This window comes from Phalangium opilio, unplaced genomic scaffold (assembly GCF_054372755.1).
Source record: "Phalangium opilio isolate 3A_F unplaced genomic scaffold, DU_Popi_V2 ptg000217l_1, whole genome shotgun sequence".
Taxonomy (NCBI): Eukaryota; Metazoa; Arthropoda; class Arachnida; order Opiliones; family Phalangiidae; genus Phalangium; species Phalangium opilio.
In genome coordinates this window covers 3,818,334-3,838,903 of record NW_028324218.1, presented here as the reverse complement: position 1 = coordinate 3,838,903, position 20,570 = coordinate 3,818,334, and the positions used below count along the sequence as shown (strand labels likewise).

At 37.1% G+C, this 20,570-nt stretch overlaps 3 protein-coding genes across 5 annotated transcripts in view; 2 read left to right on the top strand and 1 right to left on the bottom strand.

Annotated features, from left to right (window-relative positions):
* The window catches only part of LOC149615750 (uncharacterized), a 48,609-nt gene extending 40,584 nt beyond the window's left edge, over positions 1–8,025 (top strand). For both annotated transcript variants that reach the window (XM_089857200.1, XM_089857199.1), the window contains exons 5-8: positions 3,529–3,651; positions 3,740–3,904; positions 4,001–4,188; positions 5,282–8,025. In XM_089857200.1, the coding sequence (XP_089713326.1) occupies positions 3,529–3,651; positions 3,740–3,904; positions 4,001–4,188; positions 5,282–7,364 (2,559 nt within the window). In that variant the 3' untranslated portion in view covers positions 7,365–8,025. The remainder of the gene's footprint in view (positions 1–3,528; positions 3,652–3,739; positions 3,905–4,000; positions 4,189–5,281) is intronic.
* A 2,123-nt stretch (positions 8,026–10,148) lies between these two features.
* LOC149615749 (potassium channel subfamily K member 18-like) lies at positions 10,149–17,818 on the top strand. Its single transcript, XM_089856057.1, has 4 exons — positions 10,149–10,286; positions 10,905–11,278; positions 16,243–16,675; positions 17,050–17,818. The coding sequence occupies exons 1-4, from the start codon at positions 10,252–10,254 to the stop codon at positions 17,684–17,686; spliced, it is 1,479 nt and encodes a 492-aa protein (XP_089712183.1). The 5' UTR covers positions 10,149–10,251; the 3' UTR covers positions 17,687–17,818.
* A 206-nt stretch (positions 17,819–18,024) lies between these two features.
* LOC149615748 (nucleoside diphosphate-linked moiety X motif 6) lies at positions 18,025–20,467 on the bottom strand. 2 transcript variants are annotated; one of them, XM_089856067.1, is made up of 7 exons: positions 20,250–20,290; positions 19,955–20,027; positions 19,745–19,883; positions 19,488–19,682; positions 19,135–19,239; positions 18,863–19,065; positions 18,025–18,524 (listed from the first exon to the last, which is right to left on the bottom strand). In XM_089856067.1, the coding sequence occupies exons 3-7, from the start codon at positions 19,872–19,874 to the stop codon at positions 18,357–18,359; spliced, it is 801 nt and encodes a 266-aa protein (XP_089712193.1). In that variant the 5' UTR covers positions 19,875–19,883; positions 19,955–20,027; positions 20,250–20,290; the 3' UTR covers positions 18,025–18,356. The 2 variants fall into 2 exon arrangements, with proteins under 2 accessions (XP_089712193.1, XP_089712192.1); XM_089856066.1 differs by having other exon boundaries at positions 19,955–20,467.
* Between the last annotated feature and the right edge of the window lie 103 nt (positions 20,468–20,570).

The following is a 20,570-nucleotide window of genomic DNA, read 5'->3' as shown; positions in this document are numbered from 1 at the left end:
AAATTCCAATGTTAGATAGATATTATTATTAAAGAAATGAAAAGCATAAATGACAGAATTAAATTCAAACTTGTAATTAAAAAAGAAAGAATGAAAAATTTAAAAAGGAATTTAACTTGAATTGAGACTTCTCCTCATAACAATTCTTTTGCAAACGGATCCATTTGGAAAAAAAAAACATGGGAAATACAGGGTGTCTCTGATGTGTCTGCCTTACGTAAATTAAGGGGGATGTTAATTGTTCTTTGGGAAATCAATCAATTTTGAGTCGAAAATGTTCCATACTTTCATCAGAAGTGAGATGAGACTAGAAGTGAAGGGCTCTAGCATTGATAGTAGATCCTGGCACTAGTGAACAAATTTGAGGATTTTATGCCGCTTCCCACGCGCTAAAACTAGAGAGAAAAAAAATTGGTCGAGTTCCAAAAACATTTCCTACCCCCTTCCCTTCAACCTAAAGCGGCGGAACACGGACCCGGCGCCTTGAATCTAGTTCGGCCGTCTACCACCGCGAGCGTCTCACGTTTTGGAGGGGAAATTCTGAAACCGCCACCAGAGGGCCAACCGTTCTTGTGTTATCAAGAATATTCACTTTCGCCGAGTGAAGAATTTGGTTAGCTCAGTACTTCTGGTCTCATCTCACTTCTGCTTTTATCTATCTCCATTTTGTTAATTTGCCACAAGGGACACTCACTGTTTTCGAGTTAAGATTGCTGTTGGATGTGTATTTTACGGATGACCCCTTAAATTAATTAAGAAACTGAATTAAGACAATGATTGCTTACTAATTTAATTAAGGGGTCATGCCCGGTCATCCCTAAAACACTCCAATCAAATCATAATTCTCGAAAACAGTAAGTGTATATCCCTTGTGGCAAATTAACAAAATGGAGATAGATATGAAGTTACATACATTTTCGACTCAAAATTGATTGATTGATTTCCCAAAAAACAATTAACATCCCCCTTAATTTTTGTAAGGCAGACTTATCAGGAACACCCTGTATGTTCTATAATGATCTTGAATATTTTCTTCTTAATTTTTTTTTGAGATTATACCATTAGTAAAGAACCTATTTAAGGTCTGAGAACGTTTACAAACAAAAGTCTGGGTGTTTGTTTTGGATCACCTATAGCTTGTTTATCTTAAGACGGTGTGAACATTGATAAGACGCTTGGTATGTGGACAATAATGGCGTTAATTAGATAAGGGCTTCATCCTCGAATGTTCTCGGGTGGTTAATGGGTTCCTTTCTTGTATTGGGTCATTGTTAAAACAGGCGTTATAATTTACAGCCGGATTTTTAACAATGGGATTGTTTAAAAATTCGAAATCGTTTCGTACAAATTAATGTTTTTTTTTTTATTTTCTTGTTAAGACGAGGGAAAGTGTAAGAAATAAACACTTAAGTGTTTAAATTGATTAAAGTTATGGCGCGCAGGTTTCTAACGGGAAATGGGTGTTTTAAGATTGTAATCTCTACATTTTAATTTAATGTTTTTGCAATGTTTTTATCTTTAAATTAGCAAATTTCCGGTTCTAAGTGCTAAGCCTAAATTGAAAACGTTTTTCAACTTAGGCTTAACTAAAATATGAATTTCAAATTATTCACGTGCCAGGAAAGACCTAGGCCTAAATTGAAAAAGTTTTCAAATTAGGCTTAACTAAAATAGACTAATTTGAAATGATTCTCGTGCCAGAAAAGACCTAAGCCTGAATTGAAACAGTTTTCAAACTAGGCTTAACTGAAACGGTCGAATTTCAAATTATTCACGTGCGAGAAATGACCTAAGCCTAAATTGAAACTTTTTAAAACTAGGCTTAACTAAAATAGACGAAAACGAGCCAAGTTTCTTCATTTAACGAGGAACAATTCTCACAAAGCCTAAATTAAAATTAGGCTTAACTGAAATAGACGAAGAATTAGGCTTAACTGCAACGTTTTCTCCTATTTTAAAGAAGGTTTTAGGTGTATAAAACACCCTTTTTAAAGTGGTACAATGCCGTTTGCCGAAAGCTACTAATCAAGAACTTAATAATAGTTACTATAGCTAAGCCTAAAACAATTTACAACGACTTTACGCAAGAGGGTTTTTAAAATAATAAAATATAAATTCCAACGGCGAACCATTTGACCTTTTCTTATAATGGATCAACCCATCCTGTTTCGCAATCAAATACTCCTGAGATACTTGGATAATTTCCCTTTCTTGTAACCAAAGACAATTCAATGTCACCAGGCGTTGTTCTTTTCTTAATTCTGTTGCACTTTCGAAATTCATGCCATCGCGTACCCCTTCTAGACTATCCCTAACCCATTATAAAAATATATGGAATCAGGAACCAATATCTATTCCGAGAACAAATGAATAAGATATGTTCCATCCATAAGTATGATTTGCACTACCTATACTATTCGTAATGCTACTGAGAGACATACAGCTCGAGATAACTAGTTCGAGAAGGAAAGCGAGGGGGAGCGAGTCAATTGAAGTCCTAAGTACACTCGGTGGTGGTTAATCAATTTTGCAGCTATAGGACTTATTTCCATCTAGGTCCTATTTAGTCTGAATTACTAAGCCCCCTTTGACAGCAGCGCCCCCACTCACCAGGCCTCCCTCGCTTTACCTCCTCGAATCTATGACCTACCTCACTCACTAACTTCAAAATTACAAGCTCCAGTTTCTAAGTTACCAGAGATTAATTGAACAAACTTATGGAAGGAACAAACTTATGGAAGGAACATATCTTATGAACTTTCTTGCTGAATTTGTTAAAATGTTGCGTCTTTGAATGAATGTTCTCATGGTCGTTAATAGGTTCTGTATGGAATTTAAACCTTTTACGATATCACCTGGTAGAAAGGGTTACGATTACGAAAGATTCTGTCCGGTCTATGGTGGTGTGTTGTTTCTAGGCTGGTTTCGGTCTTAACATTAATTTGAAAGCAGAGTAGCGGAAAAATTCCGACACACAAACTTAATATAACCTATACCTTCTGAAGTTTCTTTCAAATAAGCCTACACCCTTTCCCTTAAGTTTTTCACAGTTGCCCGCACTTCAAATCTCCAAACTGCCGAGGCTTACCGTAGACTTAGAGCAAGAATTCATACAGCTACTAGGAATCATTGTGTAGCCAGCCTGCCATTTTTACTCAACGTATCTAGGCGCGTTTTGAGGGAGGAGCTAGCTAGACTAACTATTATGTATGACGAATTTTACCTTGGCGGATTTATAATCTATCTCGCTTGCGCGCATGCCTAGAAGCTGGCGTTGCTACCCAACCAATGAAAAAATCACAGTTAGAAAGACGACATTAGAATTTTGAGGCGTGACAGATAGTAATAAGTTCTCAAGCCCGGTATACCCACAAAACCCCCCATTTCACAGAAATTAACATGGGATATAAATGAGTAGGTACACAATTATTCCAAGTAGCTGTATATATTCTTTATTTAACAAGTTGGTTTCTTGACAAAATCTGTTTTACCATGAAATTAATTTTTTTAACAATTTCTGTTTTACAGGTTGAAACCAGAGTACAAAGACAAATTATTTTAGAAGATGGTAAAGTGGTAGCTGATAGTGGTCCTCAAGTAACCACCAAAACAACCGAAGACAATAAAGTAGAAGAAAGTGAAAATACTGAGGTAGTTACCCATATAACTTTCAATTAACCTTTCTTAAATTATTATTATTATTATATTATATTTTAATTTTAACTTTAATTGTAATTAGCACAAGAAAACGGGTGACGAAGATGACCTAGGTGGTAATTACATAGCCATACCAGGATCGGCTCGCGTTGTCAGTGAAAAGACTGAATCCCATAATGTAATGAAAGAGACCAAAGAAGAGAATATGCAATTACACGATGAGAATGTTCAAGAACTTAATGGACCGGTTAGTTACTATTTTTTCTATTTAAATTGTGATTAGGCTTAGCAATTTCAATTAATTCTAAATGTCATTTGTTCTTGGATTTTTTTTTTTTTGAAGGAAATTCATCGTAAGTCTTTGGTTCTGGCACCGAACGAAAGTAGTTTCTATTCTTTGGACACTTTGAAGCAACTTCCGGGGAAGTTGACTCATTATTCCTGTAAGTCCAATAAGGTAACCGATAAAGAGGAAGTGAAAGAGACATCAGAACAGTTGAAAAATGGCGAAGTTGTCACCAACACAACAAGGTAGGATTTTCAATTTATTTATTTTTTAATGTGTTCACTTACAAACGGCATGTAAATGAGCTCGTGGGTTTTGCTTTTAACATTCGCGTATTGGGTGAAATGATATGGTACTTCGTGGGTTTTTGGTTCAAATGACTTCATATTTACTTACTGGTTAACAAATTATGGTTTCACGACGTGGCTTGGTCCGGTTTTTCAAGCGATTTTTTTCTCACATTGGTTACATAAGTGTTATTAATCGGTTTATATTCACATTGCACTTCATTTTAAATCTGGGTAACTAACATGCCGTGTTGTTTAAACGGCTTAAATAACAACACATGGCTGTGTTTCATAATAATCTCAAATTATCTCCACATGGCTGTGTTTCATAATAATCTCACATTATCTCCACATGGCTGTGTTTCATAATAATCTCACATTATCTCCACATGGCTGTGTTTCATAATAATCTCACATTATCTCCACATGGCTGTGTTTCATAATAATCTCACATTATCTACACATGGCTGTGTTTCATAATAATCTCACATTATCTCCACATGGCTGTGTTTCATAATAATCTCACATTATCTCCACATGGCTGTGTTTCATAATAATCTCACATTATCTCCACATGGCTGTGTTTCATAATAATCTCGCATTCCCTTCACATGGCTGTGTTTCATGATAATCTCGCATTCCCTTCACATGCCTTTGTTTCTTGATATTCTCACATTGGATTGTGTTTCATGATATTCTCACATTGGATTGGCTTCACATGATTGTGTTTCATGATATTCTCACATTGGATTGGCTTCACATGATTGTGTTTCATGATATTCTCACATTGACTTGGCTCCACATGGCTGTGTTTCATAATAATCTCACATTATCTCCACATGGCTGTGTTTCATAATAATCTCACATTCCCTTCACATGGCTGTGTTTCATGATAATCTCGCATTCCCTTCACATGCCTTTGTTTCTTGATATTCTCACATTGGATTGGCTTCACATGATTGTGTTTCATGATATTCTCACATTGACTTGGCTTCACATGACCGTATTATTACACAAACTTAAACCACAATACAACTAATGTATAAAACAGAACCCATCACCACGAAGAAGTCCACGATGACGAGGTCCCTGAGGACGAAGCCAATCAAGCCTTACCGGACGCTACGACAATCCCCAAACGACTTACATACAACTACGACGAAGAAATAGACAGTCTATCGGACAAAATCCGTAAAGAAAAGGAACTTAACATCATCAGGGACATTGCGGCCGAACGCCGGGACCCTGTGACGCGTAAGGCACTTAGCGTCGAAGAGGAAGAGGAGATACGTAACTCCGAAACCAACCGATGGCTCGAAAACCATTTTGGTTCGGATGACAGCGATATTGCCGAACCCGTCCGAAGAACGCAACCCAAGACCGGTGGTAACGTCATCAATATACGGATGTCCTCAACCCCCAAGACGCACGAAACACTTCAATCCTCGTCGAGAGTGAACCGTATCAAAGATGAACTCGATTCGAGGCTATTTAAATCGGCAACTACAGCCAACATCGGATCCCGTTTCTGCAGTACACGAGAACCCGATATCGTTTATACAACCTTGCGTAGTCCAACACCCAATTCGCAACCACGTGCTCGTGAATCCCCTGATCAATTCAGTTCACTTTCAAGTTCACGTACGCCATTGAAGACTTACTACTTAGGTCAGGAAGGTACTTATAAACGTAACCTTTCACCTCCGAAAGAGACTCCGTTACGCCGGGTTTCGGCACCAGTTTGGAAATCAACTCCGACATTGAACGACCCAATTTTCAATACGACTTACAAGGCCAGATTCCATAGCCGGGACGAAACAGGACGTCAAGAACGTAACCTGAGATCCAGTCCTGTTCAAAGATCAGTTTCCCAACGGGATATTAGTCCAAGACAACGCATGCACAGTAAAGTCAGTGCCGTCGACGATGGGTACATTCATAAATTCAGCCGGGATTACTTCGACGAAGAGGATAACAACTGGTTATCATCAAAGACACTTCCACGTGGTCAGAAATTCACCTCGGACAACAAACCAAAACACAGGACATCGTATAGTGAAGTACAGAGCTTCAGTACTGGTGGAAAGAAAACGGATCGTAGCATACAAGTCGAACTATCCGATGAGGATGACAGCAGTCAAGTCTTCAGTTCAATTTTAAGTCGGGTTAGGTCACCATCACCCGAATACGAAATCACAAGCCTACCACGTCGTAGCAGCGCCAAAAAGAGCGTCTTAGTTGGACCCAATAAGAGTAAGTTCTTCTTCGGTAATGGCAACAATTCCTCATCGAACCACCGTGAAGATTACCGCAAGTCCTACAAATCGGACGGAACAACTTCGAGGTATTCAGACGGGTATGGGTCGTTGCCAAGCAGCAAACGCGAGGAGGACAGCAGCATTGATCGTCGCATTGCGTCCTTCAATAGTTATGGCAAGTCATCGGACACAAGCTACGATGGATCAACAATTACCAGCGATTACACTAGAAACAACCGTTACTCTAACTCCAGCGAAATTAGAACGTCAGAAGAACGTAGAAAGAACAGCAAGAATCGCAACTCGTCATTCGATAATCGCGTTTACTTGGAGAGTCGCGATGAAGTCGATTATGGCCGACGTAAAAGTAGTAACAATTCAAACGATCGTCGCCACTTCATCGATTCTTTATTGACCGAAGAGGAACCAATTTACACCAGGAAACTCGCACCGGAACGCCGTCAACGCACTATGTATTCCAGTAGCCCACCATCTCCCCCTCGTTCTTCAACTCCACCCAGTAATAGTCCGCCTCCAAGGCTTATAAGGGCGGATCGTTTCGGAGGCTCCTCCTCCTTATCCCCGCCTGATTCTCCAGTAGCCCCGCCCCCTCCACCTCCACCACCGCCATCTAACGGAGGTACTTGGAAAAATCGAAATATCAGATCAAAAAGTACCGGTACACCCGTTGTTAAAATGCCAAATTTTACACCGCTTATGAGTCCAGTTGAAATTAAGAATATGGCCAATACAATCAATCGTAGCCGATCACGTGATGAATCGCGATTGTACCATAACGATAAGTATATGGATGTAAAACCAGGATCCAAGAATGGTACCGTTGTGGTCGAAGTTAGAGACTGGGGAAATAGATAGATACAGAACTGAATTGAATTAATAGAAGAATGTGCCATGGGTTAAGTTATTTTTTTGAAAATGTTTAAGTGTGTAGGACAATTTAAGGCTAGGAATTGAGATGACGTCATGGTGTTATGTAAAGAGATAAATAACTATTTCACTTGTTAAGAAATATCGCAATGGTTTTCTTAAAATAAATGTTAAGCAACTTTCGTGTGCGTTTGTCAACCTGCCACCCAGCCAGCCGTTTTAGGTCGAGTTCAATACTTTTATGTCCAACATTCTGAGAAAAAGTAAAAATTGTTGAAACGATAGTTGCTTAACCATTTAACCTAAAAAACCATTAAAAACACTTTAATTAATTTAGTAAAACAAGAAATATTCTAATTAAGTTTTAAAGTAAATTTAAATTTAACACAAACCGCGAACAAGGAAGACCTTTTATAAATATAAATAATCTGAGCAATCTTATTGGTTGTCTAACCATTTAACTAAGTCATGGGGCGGGAATAACGCGACGTGATTGGTCGGTTCGGAATTTAATAAAAAAAATATAAACTGTATTTTTTTTTTTAGTTTTAAATACGTTTATCGTCTTTTAATTTTTTTAAGTAATTCATTTTATAAAAGTAATAATTTTTTAATAGCAAATTCAGGATTTAAAATAAGTGCCAATAATAATAATAATAATAATTATAATAATTAAGTTTTAACTTAACCATAATGGTTTAATTTTTGAAATTAAATAATTACCACTTGAGAAGAAATAAGTCAAAACCGGGTTTGTAACATAATTTTTATGTAAAGTTTTATTGTGTTTTTTTTTCTTTTTCTTTCCCTAATCTTGTTCTTGTATTTTTGTTTTTTCCCAAACCCTAATAAAGCTTCGTAAAAAAATAAGTGTTTTAGAATCGTCTGAACCGTATGACGTCATGAGTCTATTTAGCATATCTCCTTTAACACCCTTTGCAAAAGTCTGTGTTTGTTTTGAGCACCTTGTTTGTCTTAAGACGGTGTTAACATTGATAGGACTGTATGTGGACAACAAAGTCGTTTACTAATTAAGATGTGACTTGAAAACAACAAGGACTACTTTGGTATGTTCAGGACCACATAAGTTCCATCCTTAAGCATTGAATCTTGGACCGATAAGCATTAAGCTTTGGAGGATTGTGGTGAAATGGAGTAGTATTGTTAATGGGCTATGTGCGATAATGAAAGTCTCCCATAGTACCTCGCGCACGCCCTTACCTCTGGTATACAGGATTGTTAAGTGCTGCCACCTGGCGCTATTTAATAATGATATAAGGTAGTTCTCACGAATCCTGGTCCGATAAGCATACACCCTTGGAGGAGAGAGGTGAAATGGAGTAGTGTTTATTAATGGGCTATGTGCGACAATGAAAATCTCCCATAGTACCTCGCACTCGCCCTCACATTTGGTATAGGTGATTGTTAAGTGCTGCCGCCTAGCGTCGATTAAAAAATGGTCATAGCTAGTTCTTACGAATTAACTTCAATTTTTAAGCAACAGGGGGCAGGCATTGTCGAAGTTTTGTACCACATACGACCCTGCTGAGGATGCTGGGAGTACTTTGTTTCCGTTCCATAGATGGCGGTACAGAGGCGCATACGTTTTAAGGTATGGATATTGCTACTTCATCACGCGTCTATCCTCTAAGAAGATGGAACTTTTGATATGACGTACTCCTATGTCAGACCCAAATTCCGGATTCCGCTTTAGCGCGGCCATTGTTTATGAGTACGTTTTGGCTACGCTTCGCTCCAGTTATCAAAGAACGCGGTGCGTCTTCTATCTCAAGAAGTTGAGATGGAAGACATAGTATAGTGAGCCAAAATTTTTTTTGATGGGGAGTACGTTATGTGTGTAGCTTTAGAAAGAGACATTTTTCTACACCAGTCGTCGCAAATATTTCACATTGGCGCGAACTCTTGTTTGTGTGTGGTGGCTTTGACATCTTTAAGTACATGTCATTTACGTATTTTTCCCGCCGGAATTTCAGTTTTCAAATGTCACTAGACGTTGCCGCGACTCTCATATAGTAACTAACTTCCATCTCCATTTTGTTTGACCTAAGAGACACTGTTTTCGAGAATTATGATTTGATTGGGGTGTTTTAGGGATGACCCCTTTATTAAATTAAATTAGCAATCAATCATTGTCTTTAATTCAGTTTCTTAATTAATTAAATTTAAGGGGGTCATCCGTAAAATACTCCAATACAATCTTAACTCGAAAACAGTGAGTGTCCCTTGTGGCAAATTAACAAAATGGAGATAGAAGTATAGAACATTTTCGACTCAAAAATTTATTGATTTCCCAAAGAACAATTAACATCCCCCTTAATTTATATCATGCAGACTTATCAAAACACCCTGTATAATTAAAAAAAATAAGAACTTAAGGTAGGCCTAAGTTTGAAATGAATTATAATGATGTTTTTGCATCTTAGACACTATATAGTCTTCAACGTAAGTCTTGGTTGAAGTCGCGAGGGATTTCTAATTTTAGCACCACGTGCATCTCCGCGAAAAACTTCTTTATTTTTTAAAGAAAAAAATAAAACACACCAGGGTGGTTATTGAGAAATGGCAGACAAAGTTAAGCCTTAATACGCTTTAATACCATCATAGTAAAGGGAATGCCACTAATTAACGAGACACTACGACGTAGCGCCACACTACGGTTAAAACTAGTTTTAAAACGCCTGTTAAAGTGAAAATTGGCACTTTGAGAGACAGTCCCACGGGAAGGTTTACGAATTTGAACGGGCTCGTGCTATTTTTTTTGTCGTTAACTAAGAATAGGCAGTGTTTTAAAGTTAATTATGTCCGCGAAGTAATTGTACTTGGACCGTTTTTGGTCTAAGTAGTCGGTAGCACAATGCGTAGAGGTGATTCACCGTCTAGATGCGCAAGGTATGGTGGTGATTTTTGACTTGAGGTCGGCAACCTGACCCCCGTTGAACCTAACCGTTACATAAACCTAACTAAACCTTCCTAAACCTTCCTGAACATAGCCAAACCTTGCCTGAACCTAACTAAACCTTGCCTGAACCTAACCGAACCTTGCGTTAAACCCATCTGAACCTTGCGTTAAACCCAACTGAACCTTGCGTTAAACCCAACTGAACCTTGCGTTAAACCCAACCGAACCTTGCCTTAAACCCAACCGAACCTTGCCTTAAACCCAACCGAACCTTGCCTTAAACCCAACCGAACCTTGCGTTAAACCCAACCGAACCTTGCGTTAAACCCAACCGAACCTTGCCTAAACCCAACCGAACCTTGCTTAAACCCAACCGAACCTTGCCTAAACCCAACAAAACGTTGCTTAAACCTAACCGAACCTTGCTTAAACCTAACCGAACCTTGCTTAAACCTAACCGAACCTTGCTTAAACCTAACCTAACCAAACCAAACCTTAACCTGAACCTAACCAAACTTAACACTACTTGAGTTCAGGTTTCCGTCTTATCCCTATGCTTATTTGTTTGATATAAATTTAAGAAAATTAATTTAAAAAATATTTTTCAGATGTTTATATTATTTTCGAGCCGGTTCCACTTTCCTATTTTCGCATATTGGTCTTTGCGGACTTGTTGTGGGTTACGCCATTATGGGGGCATTCGCTTTTGAAGCTCTAGAATCAGCCAATGAGGAAGAGAAACGGAAAGAAATGGCCCGAGCCGGTGCCCAATTGGTTGAGAAAATTTGGACCTTCAATGTGGAGAATCCGATGTTTTTTAAGGATAATTGGACATTGAACATTAGTGACGAGTTGAAACTGTTCGAGTTGAAGTTGGTCACGGCCATGAGGAAGGAAGGCTGGGATGGTAACGAAGTTGGCGAGAATCAATGGTCATTTTCGGGGGCCTTGCTATATTCCATTATTGTGATTACCACAATTGGTAAGTAAGGTTGGCGGTTAGAACGTTTAATTGTTCTGCGTCGTTTAGTTGGGTCTGTAATAGGCCATAGTCTGTACTTCCTCCGCGGTTAAGGGGATATGTAATGCGTTGTGTTGGGGTGGGTGGGGCCTATATCAATAGAGCTCTACTGGGCATGCTTGAGTTTGGTAGCGTTATCAGTGCATTGGGAATTGACAACGGAATTTCTCGTACCACGTTTACAGACACGTGACATTGCCCAATCACTGCTGTAGGAAATAGTAACACTACTACTTCAAAATATAGTTCCTGACACGCCCCTACTATTTAGTTGTGTCTGAAGCACTCCATAACCTAATAAAAACATAATGGTACCATGAATAGCTAGACGTTCGATACAGTAATCACTCCAAGTTTGATTAAATTAAATATATTTGGAGCAGGGCTAAATAATTTCATAAAAATAATGTGTAGTTTAGTTGTGTCTGAAGCAGGCCATACATAACATTTACTTTCGTCACTATAAAACAATTTTATCGGCCATTCATCTTAATCTTTCGAGAAAAACCAGCTCGGGTAAACAAAGCGGATTTTATGAACCCAAATTCAAGTACTTTTAACATATAATCAAATTGGCAACTGCATCCCCAAAACCAAGAAGTTCAAAACTTGAAATACAAAAAAACGCAAATGTACTGTTGATTTTGAATTTACGATCAAGATAAAACAGACACCACACCGAATTCAGAAGCTATGTTGATTATGTAAACATTCGCAACAGGGAACACATTGCACCTGTCACTAATGTTAATGGCTAGAAGATGAGTTTATCTTCCTTTAACTTGGTCTCAGGAGACATTGACCCGAAATATATGAGTTCTTGAAATATCAACGTATCAACTGATTAGTTACAGATCCCGCCTTGACCCTAATTACTTATCGGTAATTAAATATTTTGACGTCATCGCTTAATTTATTTTGACTGGTAATTAACGTTTAGATGAGTAGAAACATTACATAGCTGTCAACGCGATGTTTAAAATTTTTTAATTTTTATTTCAAAAGTTTCAATATTTAATTTTATTTAATTTCAAATAATTCCCAAACTATAACAGCTAATTGAACATAATTAGTACCGTTGAATAGAGCATAATTAAGACTACACAACGCTATATTCAAAAATTTCAGTCAAATTTTATTTGATTATGAAACTACGCTCTAAAGTTGACCTATACGGACTCCAAAATTTAAACATCAAATTTTATTTAAATCCGAATTACTCTTGAACCATAATAGATAAATTAATGTAATCAACACAGTTAAATAGAAAATAATTAAGGCTATCTAACGCTACATTCAAAAATTTAATTCAAATTTTATTTGAATATGAAATCGCGTTCTAAAGTTGATCCACACGCACTGAAAAATTTAAAAATTTAACTTTATTTAAACCCAAATTACTCTTGAACCATAAAAGATAAATGAATGTAATTGACACAGTTAAATAGAGCTTAAGTAAGGCTACACAACGCTATATTTAAAAATTTGATTGAATAATTATTTGACTGAGAAAAACGGAGTTTAAAGTTGAACCTTACGCAAAAACCTTTTGTTTATTTTTAGTGATTTTGATACAGCCATTGTTATGTTAGTAAAAATTTCAAAATTTGGCTCAAGAAAGCATTGTGATGTAAGGAGAAGGAAGAGGATCTAATTCGGGAAAGCCATACTCTGTTTTTCTTATTCGCGTACGCTATCTTGGTCCCATAATCTCCGGCACTCAAAATATTCCTTGCAAAAACAAAAGACAAGAATTTAGAGACCCTTTAATTAAGAGAGAGATCTGAAATGCTGATTTATGGGACTTTTGTGTCTCATCAGCTAGCTAGCTCATCAGTGAAACCTTTTAAGGATAGCGAACTAATCAACCGTTGAAAACCTTTCATCCAATCAGATTTCAGGAAACTCAAATTCGATTAAAGCATATGTTTTCCAGATTGGAATAGCTTTATTAAATTGCAGTTGGAAAATTTTTTATTGAAAAAAATAATTTAAAATCGTGAAAGTCATTTGGAACTAACAAATAATTTGATTGCTGTAATTTAAATTAGTAATTACTGTCTGGAATGTCTACTTTCTCATGGTATCATTTATTTTAGTCTACTAAATCGGAATCGAAAGTTATAAACAGTTAAAGACATAACTAAAACATCTTCGCAAATATGAATATTTCTATGAAACTTCAACTGCATTATTCAGGCAATAATTACATTAAATTCTTCCTGAAACTTGGTGCAATTACTCTCTGAAATGTCTTCTTTCTCATGGTATCATTAATTTTCCTCTATCGAACCGTAATCAAAAGTTATAACCAGTTAAAGACATAACTAAATCTCTTGAATTTGAATATTGCTATAAAACTTCAACTGCATTATTATGGCAATAATTACATTAAATTCTTCCTGAAACTTGGTGCAATTACTCTCAAGAATGTGTACTTTCTCATGGTATAATTAATTTTCCTCTATCAAATCGGAATCAAAAGTTATAACCAGTTAAAGACATAACTAAATAATCTTCGCCAATATCAATATTTCTATAAAACTTCAACTGTATTATTCTGGCAATAATTACACTGCGTTCTTCCTGTAACTTGGTGCAATTACTCTTTGAAATACGTACTTTCTCATGGCAATATCGATTTTAACGTAACGAGTCCGATAAAAAGGTTATAACCAGTTTTACATTCAACTAAATTTTAACTAAATTGTCTTCAGAGAAATTATGGTTGTGACTCAGTTTATAAGACATCCCTTATGGAACACAGAGCACTTGTCACATAACGGTTCATTTACAACCTAAACATTTATTCAGGAAAACCTTCTTGTCTCTCTATACTCTCTCATTCGCCAGTCTACCAATTATTATTTATAGCTAGCAATTTCTGCGAAAGCGCTAAGCCTAAAAGAAAAGTCCAAAATAGTTGCATCACCCATTCAAAATCCCAGTTGAAGTTCTTTTTCGTCGACAAAGCAATTTTTAAATGAGTGCACCCTTGGTCACCCTGGGTGTTCTAAGGTCCCGGGGGTTAATTTAAAGTAGGCTTAGGAAGTTAGGCTTAGCGGTGAGGAAAGATAAACTGTTTGAACCAGAGCACTCTCTAACTAACTATACAGGGTGTATTGTATATCCATTCCAAAAAGGCTAAGGGTAATTATAGTTTGTCGAATTCGGTACAATCATGCAGTGGGATGTATGCTTGGAGTGGTAAGTTCTATAGGAAGTCAATCAATCTTGAGTCCCAAAATGTATTTAACATCTATACTTCTATGACCACACCGATTTTGTTTGACCCCCCATAAGGGATGCATGTACACCCCCTAACATAAGTTAAAGTTATGAACATTGATTGGAAACAGTGTTTTACCAATGACCCTCTTACTTAAATTAGCAATCATTTTCTTATAGTTTCTTAAGGGGGTCATTGGTAAAACACTGTTTCCAATCATTGTTCATAACTTTAACATGTGTTAGGGGTTGTACAGTACATGTCCCTTATGGGGGCGTCAAACAAAATCGGTGGGGTCATGGAAGTATAGTTGTTAAATACATTTTCGGACTCGAAATTGATTGATTGATTGATTTCCCATAGAACTTACCATCCCTGGATGCATCCCACTGCATGATTGTAGTTCGGCAAACTATAATTACCCGCGTCCCTTTTTCAAATGAACACCCTGTATATTGTAAGGTTCCGTTCTTTGAAAGCAATCAAGCTAGTCTTAGCTCAGAGCAAAAGGAGGAAGGGAAAGAGATAACCAAGGTTTCGCGGCAACACACGCCAAACCATCCCGAAGAAAACTTTAAAAAATACAGTTAAAACAAGAGTAATGTGTTTTTAAAATAGATCATTGACGTCAGAGGGTTCCAAAGACTTCGAAAAAGACCTTTATTTTATTTTTGGGGATCTCTTAGAATTAACTGAAAGTGTACGTACCGTGCAAAATCTGGGATTTGGGACTTTTAAGTAGTTAGTATATTTAGGGAATTATAAATTTTAATTTCCAAGGCAGTAATTACAATGGAAAATAGCTCAAATTGTTATGAGTTACTTTGGGTTCTGGTAAAGATTTTTTTGCAACGAAATAAAATTCAAAATTTATCATTCAACTTTGGGTTATCGTAGCCTTAACTCTTTAAATTTTAAAGATACTTTGAAATGACTTGAGGACATTGTAGCTCAAAGTGTCCTCTATCCAACAATACTAAATTATAGGATGACTAACACTTCATAAGGATCAAGAAAATAAGTTTTAAATAATAATAGATTAAGTTTTAAACGCGAGTGTTGGGGATTTATATTTTGCCATCTATAGTTGAATTTGACATAAGTTTATAAGTAATATGTTCGCTCCATAAGTATGATTTGCACTACCTATACAAGTTGGTAATGCTACTGAGAGACTTACAGACAACTCGAGATAACTAGTTCGAGAAGGAGAGCGACGGAAGCGAGAATTCAATTGAAGTCCTAAGTACACTCGGTGCATGGTGGTTAATTAATTTTGCAGCTAGGACCTATTCCATCTAGGTGTTCCTATTTAGTCTATGCATTACTAAGCCCAAATTTGACAGCAGCGCCTCACTCACTCACCAGGCCTCCCTCGCTTTACCTCCTCGAATCTATGACCTACCTCACTCACTCACTTCAAAATAAAAAGCCTTTCAGTTTGTCATGACCAGATAATTAAACAAACTTATGGAAGGAACATATCTTATGAACTTATGATTTTGGGCACTGAGCCAAATCATTCTAGTGATTATAAGAAAGATGTCAAAAATGTAGAACGCCCCAGGTGGTAATTGACAGTTAGGGTCAACAGTTTCTAGTTTCTGACAATATTAGAATTAACATAAATTAAACTTAAAAGTTTAAAAACACGTCGAGTTGTTTTTAAAACAAATCAATCTTTTTTTTTTTTCAGGTTACGGGAATATTGCACCCAAAACGGATTATGGTAAAATGGTTACCATCTTATACGCCATAGTTGGAATACCATTGATGCTTCTATGTCTATCCAACATCGGAGACGCCATGGCGCATTCCTTCAAGTTTATGTACTGGAAACTTTGTTGTTATTTATGCATTAAACCCAAGAAACGTCGCAAAAGTCATCACCGGTCTTTTAGACAACAACAAAGATACGCGTCACGTGATCCTGATTCGATGATATTTGAATACGGGGGAAAGAATGATTACGCTCATATGCAACCTGGTCCCGGTCCTGGAGGACAGTTGTCACCCAATAATGTTCCTACCTCTAGTTACGGAGGCGGTGGTAGTATGGGACCAGGACATCTACCCACAATGCCGCCCTCTAATTATCCTATGTCCCATTCTCATTCCACATACGATAGGTAAGTCATTGCGACAATAGTGCCACGTGACTCATAAAGATGGGACCTCTGGTTGACATGCTTTCACTATCGGGCTTATCACTAAAACTTAGAGAGTGTTTAAAGGGGCTGTCCGACCCCCACTCCTTTTTACCCACCCGCTATGTTAAGCTCTATGAGGAAGATCGTCGTTTGTCCCACTGTCCGAACAGCCCCTTTAAGATGAGGCAATGCCATTTTGAAATGTGGGAGGAGTTTATTGACGTCACCGTGCTCAAAACCTCGCGAGCTTCCTGGAGTTCCTTCCTTGGTGATAACCATGCCAACCGTTTGAGTCACGTGGCCTGGATTGTAATCACAAATGCATTCTTAATTCTTCTTTTACTTGTGAACAGGTACAGCGACCACGTCGACGCTCGTCAAGTACCAATTATCTCCAATAAGTATATCCTAACAGACGATATTCCAGCCCCTAGCCACATAGACCATCACACTTCAACTATGCCGCGTCCTACGGCTTCACCATCCGCTTTATCTCCATCCATGCCTTATGGGAGATCGGAAACTCTCCCCAGAACCAGGAGTAACAACAGACAACCCTTGAAAGGTGGTCGAGGAGGTGGTTGGGGCGATGAAAGAGTCGATATTGACTTTGAAAACGATTCAGACTCCGAAGACAGCGACGAAGAGGAGCAAATTAGTGTTCCTATATGGTTGTGTTTGGCCATTGTTGTTGGCTACATTTGCGGTGGTGCTTGTCTCTTCATGATATGGGAGGATTGGGGTTTCCTAGACAGTTCTTACTTTTGTTTCGTCACCTTAACTACAATTGGATTCGGTGATTTGGTCCCCGGAACCGCGGTATTGTCTAATGACGCCCAATTAACCCTAAGCCTTTGCGCCTTATACTTACTCTTTGGTATGGCGTTATTAGCAATGTCATTTAATTTGGTGCAAGAAGAGGTCACCAAATCGGTTAAAAGTGTCGGGAAACGATTGGGTATATTATCCGATGATGACGAAGATAATTAGAAATTTAAATTAATATTGGTTTTAAATAAGCCTTGGTCAATTTAATTAATGGTATGAAGCCTATAATAGAGTAATTTCGGTTGAGCGGGGGAGTGAACTATGTATCCCCCACGTTAGGGGCAACTTTTAACTAGAGAATACTATTTGCCCCCGGAAGGGAAGGGGAGGGGGGGGGATATCACTAAGGTAAGAGATAGAAGGTTATGACGTTGCCGTATATGGGAAAGAAATTACTCTATTCAAAAAGGTATGGGAAATCGCTAAGCCAATCATGTCCTTGGACGACAATGAATTGGCTTACTGGATGACGTCATTAATCATTTAATGATTGTAATATAACGGAAATGCTGGGTCTGACGTTAGGCCTTGGCTATAATCTTATTTGCCACAAAAAAGAATGCCTAGTCATGGTGTAGACGCAAGAAATATATTTATTAAATTTTATAGGCACAAATTACCACAGAACAATATTCAAATCAATAATCAAAACTTGAAAACCAAAAAAATATATTTTTATTATTTTTTTTTCTTACAAAATAATATTTTATTGCCCAACATATTTTTAGTTTGTACTAAAGACGGCAGTAATTAATTAGTTTTAACAGTGATTTATAATTTTTTAACAAAAAACTTTAACCAAAGGCCTAAGCCTAAACGTAACATTAATTAATTAATCCCGAGTAGGCTTAATATGGTATACACTTTGATTTTGATTTGTGTATTTTGAGTATACTTGAGTTACTCCAATAGTTAATTTATTAACCTTGGATTTTTCATAACAATCAACGAAAAGTTTATTTAAAGGCGCAGCTTGCGGGTGGACTTTAAATTCTTCAATCTGAGATAGACATTAGGCCCGAATTAGGCCCTAAGAAATGCTCAAAATTTAGGCGAAATCTAGACTATAAATTCCAATATAGGCCCTAGAAAATACTACCACGCATGCGCCATTGTTGGGTGCCTGTCAAATTAGGTCCCCTAAAACTACAACGCATGCGCCATGATCTATTCTTTCCCTGATAGGCCGCTTTCTTTCAAATTATGACCTATGAACCCGAAATCTATTCTATGAATCCCAATAGGCCCTAGAAAATACTACCGCGCATATCCCATGACCTATCCTTTCCCTAATAGGCCGGTTATAACCTATGAACTGTATAATAGCAGACGACTTACCTTCATCCAAGTGCAGTCGGAAATTTCCTGCTGGCATCGCTTAATTTCTGTAGATATCGGCTTTAATAGACAAACGATGTAAATATCACTGCATCCAAATTGAAATTTATGATGATGTCTCAAAGCCAACAGTGAAACAAACTCAGTTTCAACTCCAGTTTCTTCCAAAACCTCTCGGACAGCTGTAGCACCAAACTCTTCTTCTGCAAGGTCAGTTAAAAACTTGTCTATTAGACTTACCACTTAAGCCTTGGCTAGTCATTATTATTTACTAGGGTTAGCATATCCCCCTGGGAATTTCCATTGTTTATCAACGTGGTATCTTTCTTGTACCACCAATATTTCATTCTGATCATTAACTGCTAAACCAGCAACTCCTGTTAGGTTTAATTTAGTTTTAATTAATCCACCTTATTCCCTTTCGGCGGAAGTTAGGCTTAGCTCGGGATTCATGGGGGTGAGTAGCGGGAAGAAACTCGTCTGTCGTCTGCTACATAAGCCAAAAATATGTACTGTAGCGGACGACTACTCATCCCCATGAATCCCGAGCTAAGCCTAACTTCCGCTGAAAGGGAATAAGGTGGATTAATTAATCAAAAATAGTTAAAATAGATTAAGAAATTACCTATAAATGTAAAGGGGTACGGAGGGAGAGTGTTAGGGGTGGTTTTTAACCATTTTGTCATCATGACGTACTCCCGTTTAGCGTGATGGTATTCAAAACCATGCTCCGCTAATATAGGGATGTATTTTGATTGAGCTAGAGGTATTTTAAACCATACAGCCTTTTTTCCGGCTATATTCCATTGTATTAACGATTCTACAATGAATTAATTTAATTTAGCCCAAAATTTTAAAAATTTTCCAATATTATTGGCAAACCTTTTAGTTTGTTTATGAATGTATCATTGTCTAAACTTATATCACCGGCATTTATGGTTAAACCATCGTAACGGTCAGCTGACCCTTGAAACACGTCTAGTGTTGTTACCTTAGGTGCATCACTACCCATTGTTAAAAGCTACCAATTTTATCTCATTAGCATTATAAAATATTTAGGGTTAAATTAAATTAAAATAAGTTTAATCGTACCAGCCTTTTAAACACCGGATTTACTGATTTATTAATAGTAAGGTTGGCTAATTTCGTTATATAATTAGCGTATTTAATTAGTGATATTAACATAAAAGTAAATAGTTATCAGAGGTGACTTTCAGAGTCAGACTAGGCCTAATTAAATCCCTAAAAATTTTATAATAATCTAATAAATGTATTTTTATTATTTAAACCATCATTAAATATATTTAGATTAACTTTTATATTATTTTAAATATCACAAATTATAATTAAACTAATTGAACTTAATTTAACGAAGTATAAAATTTACCAGACAAGGCTTAGGTATGGGTGCGGCCATTTTGATTAGTATCTGAACATAAGTATTATTTTCAAGGCCGAAAAAATGTCCCGATAAAATTGTAATAAAACAGATAACAATGTGGAATTATTTAGATTAGGGTTACGTAATACTTTAAATCAGTTTTAAGAACAAAATTGATAAATCATATCTTAAATAAACTTTGATTTTATATCAATATGGGTGTTTCTTTTTAAACTTATAAATTCATCTCCAATATTATCATTTCTCCTAGTAATTTTTGTGGGCGTCAGCAGAGTTGTAGCCCCCTCGATCACGCGTCTGCTTTTT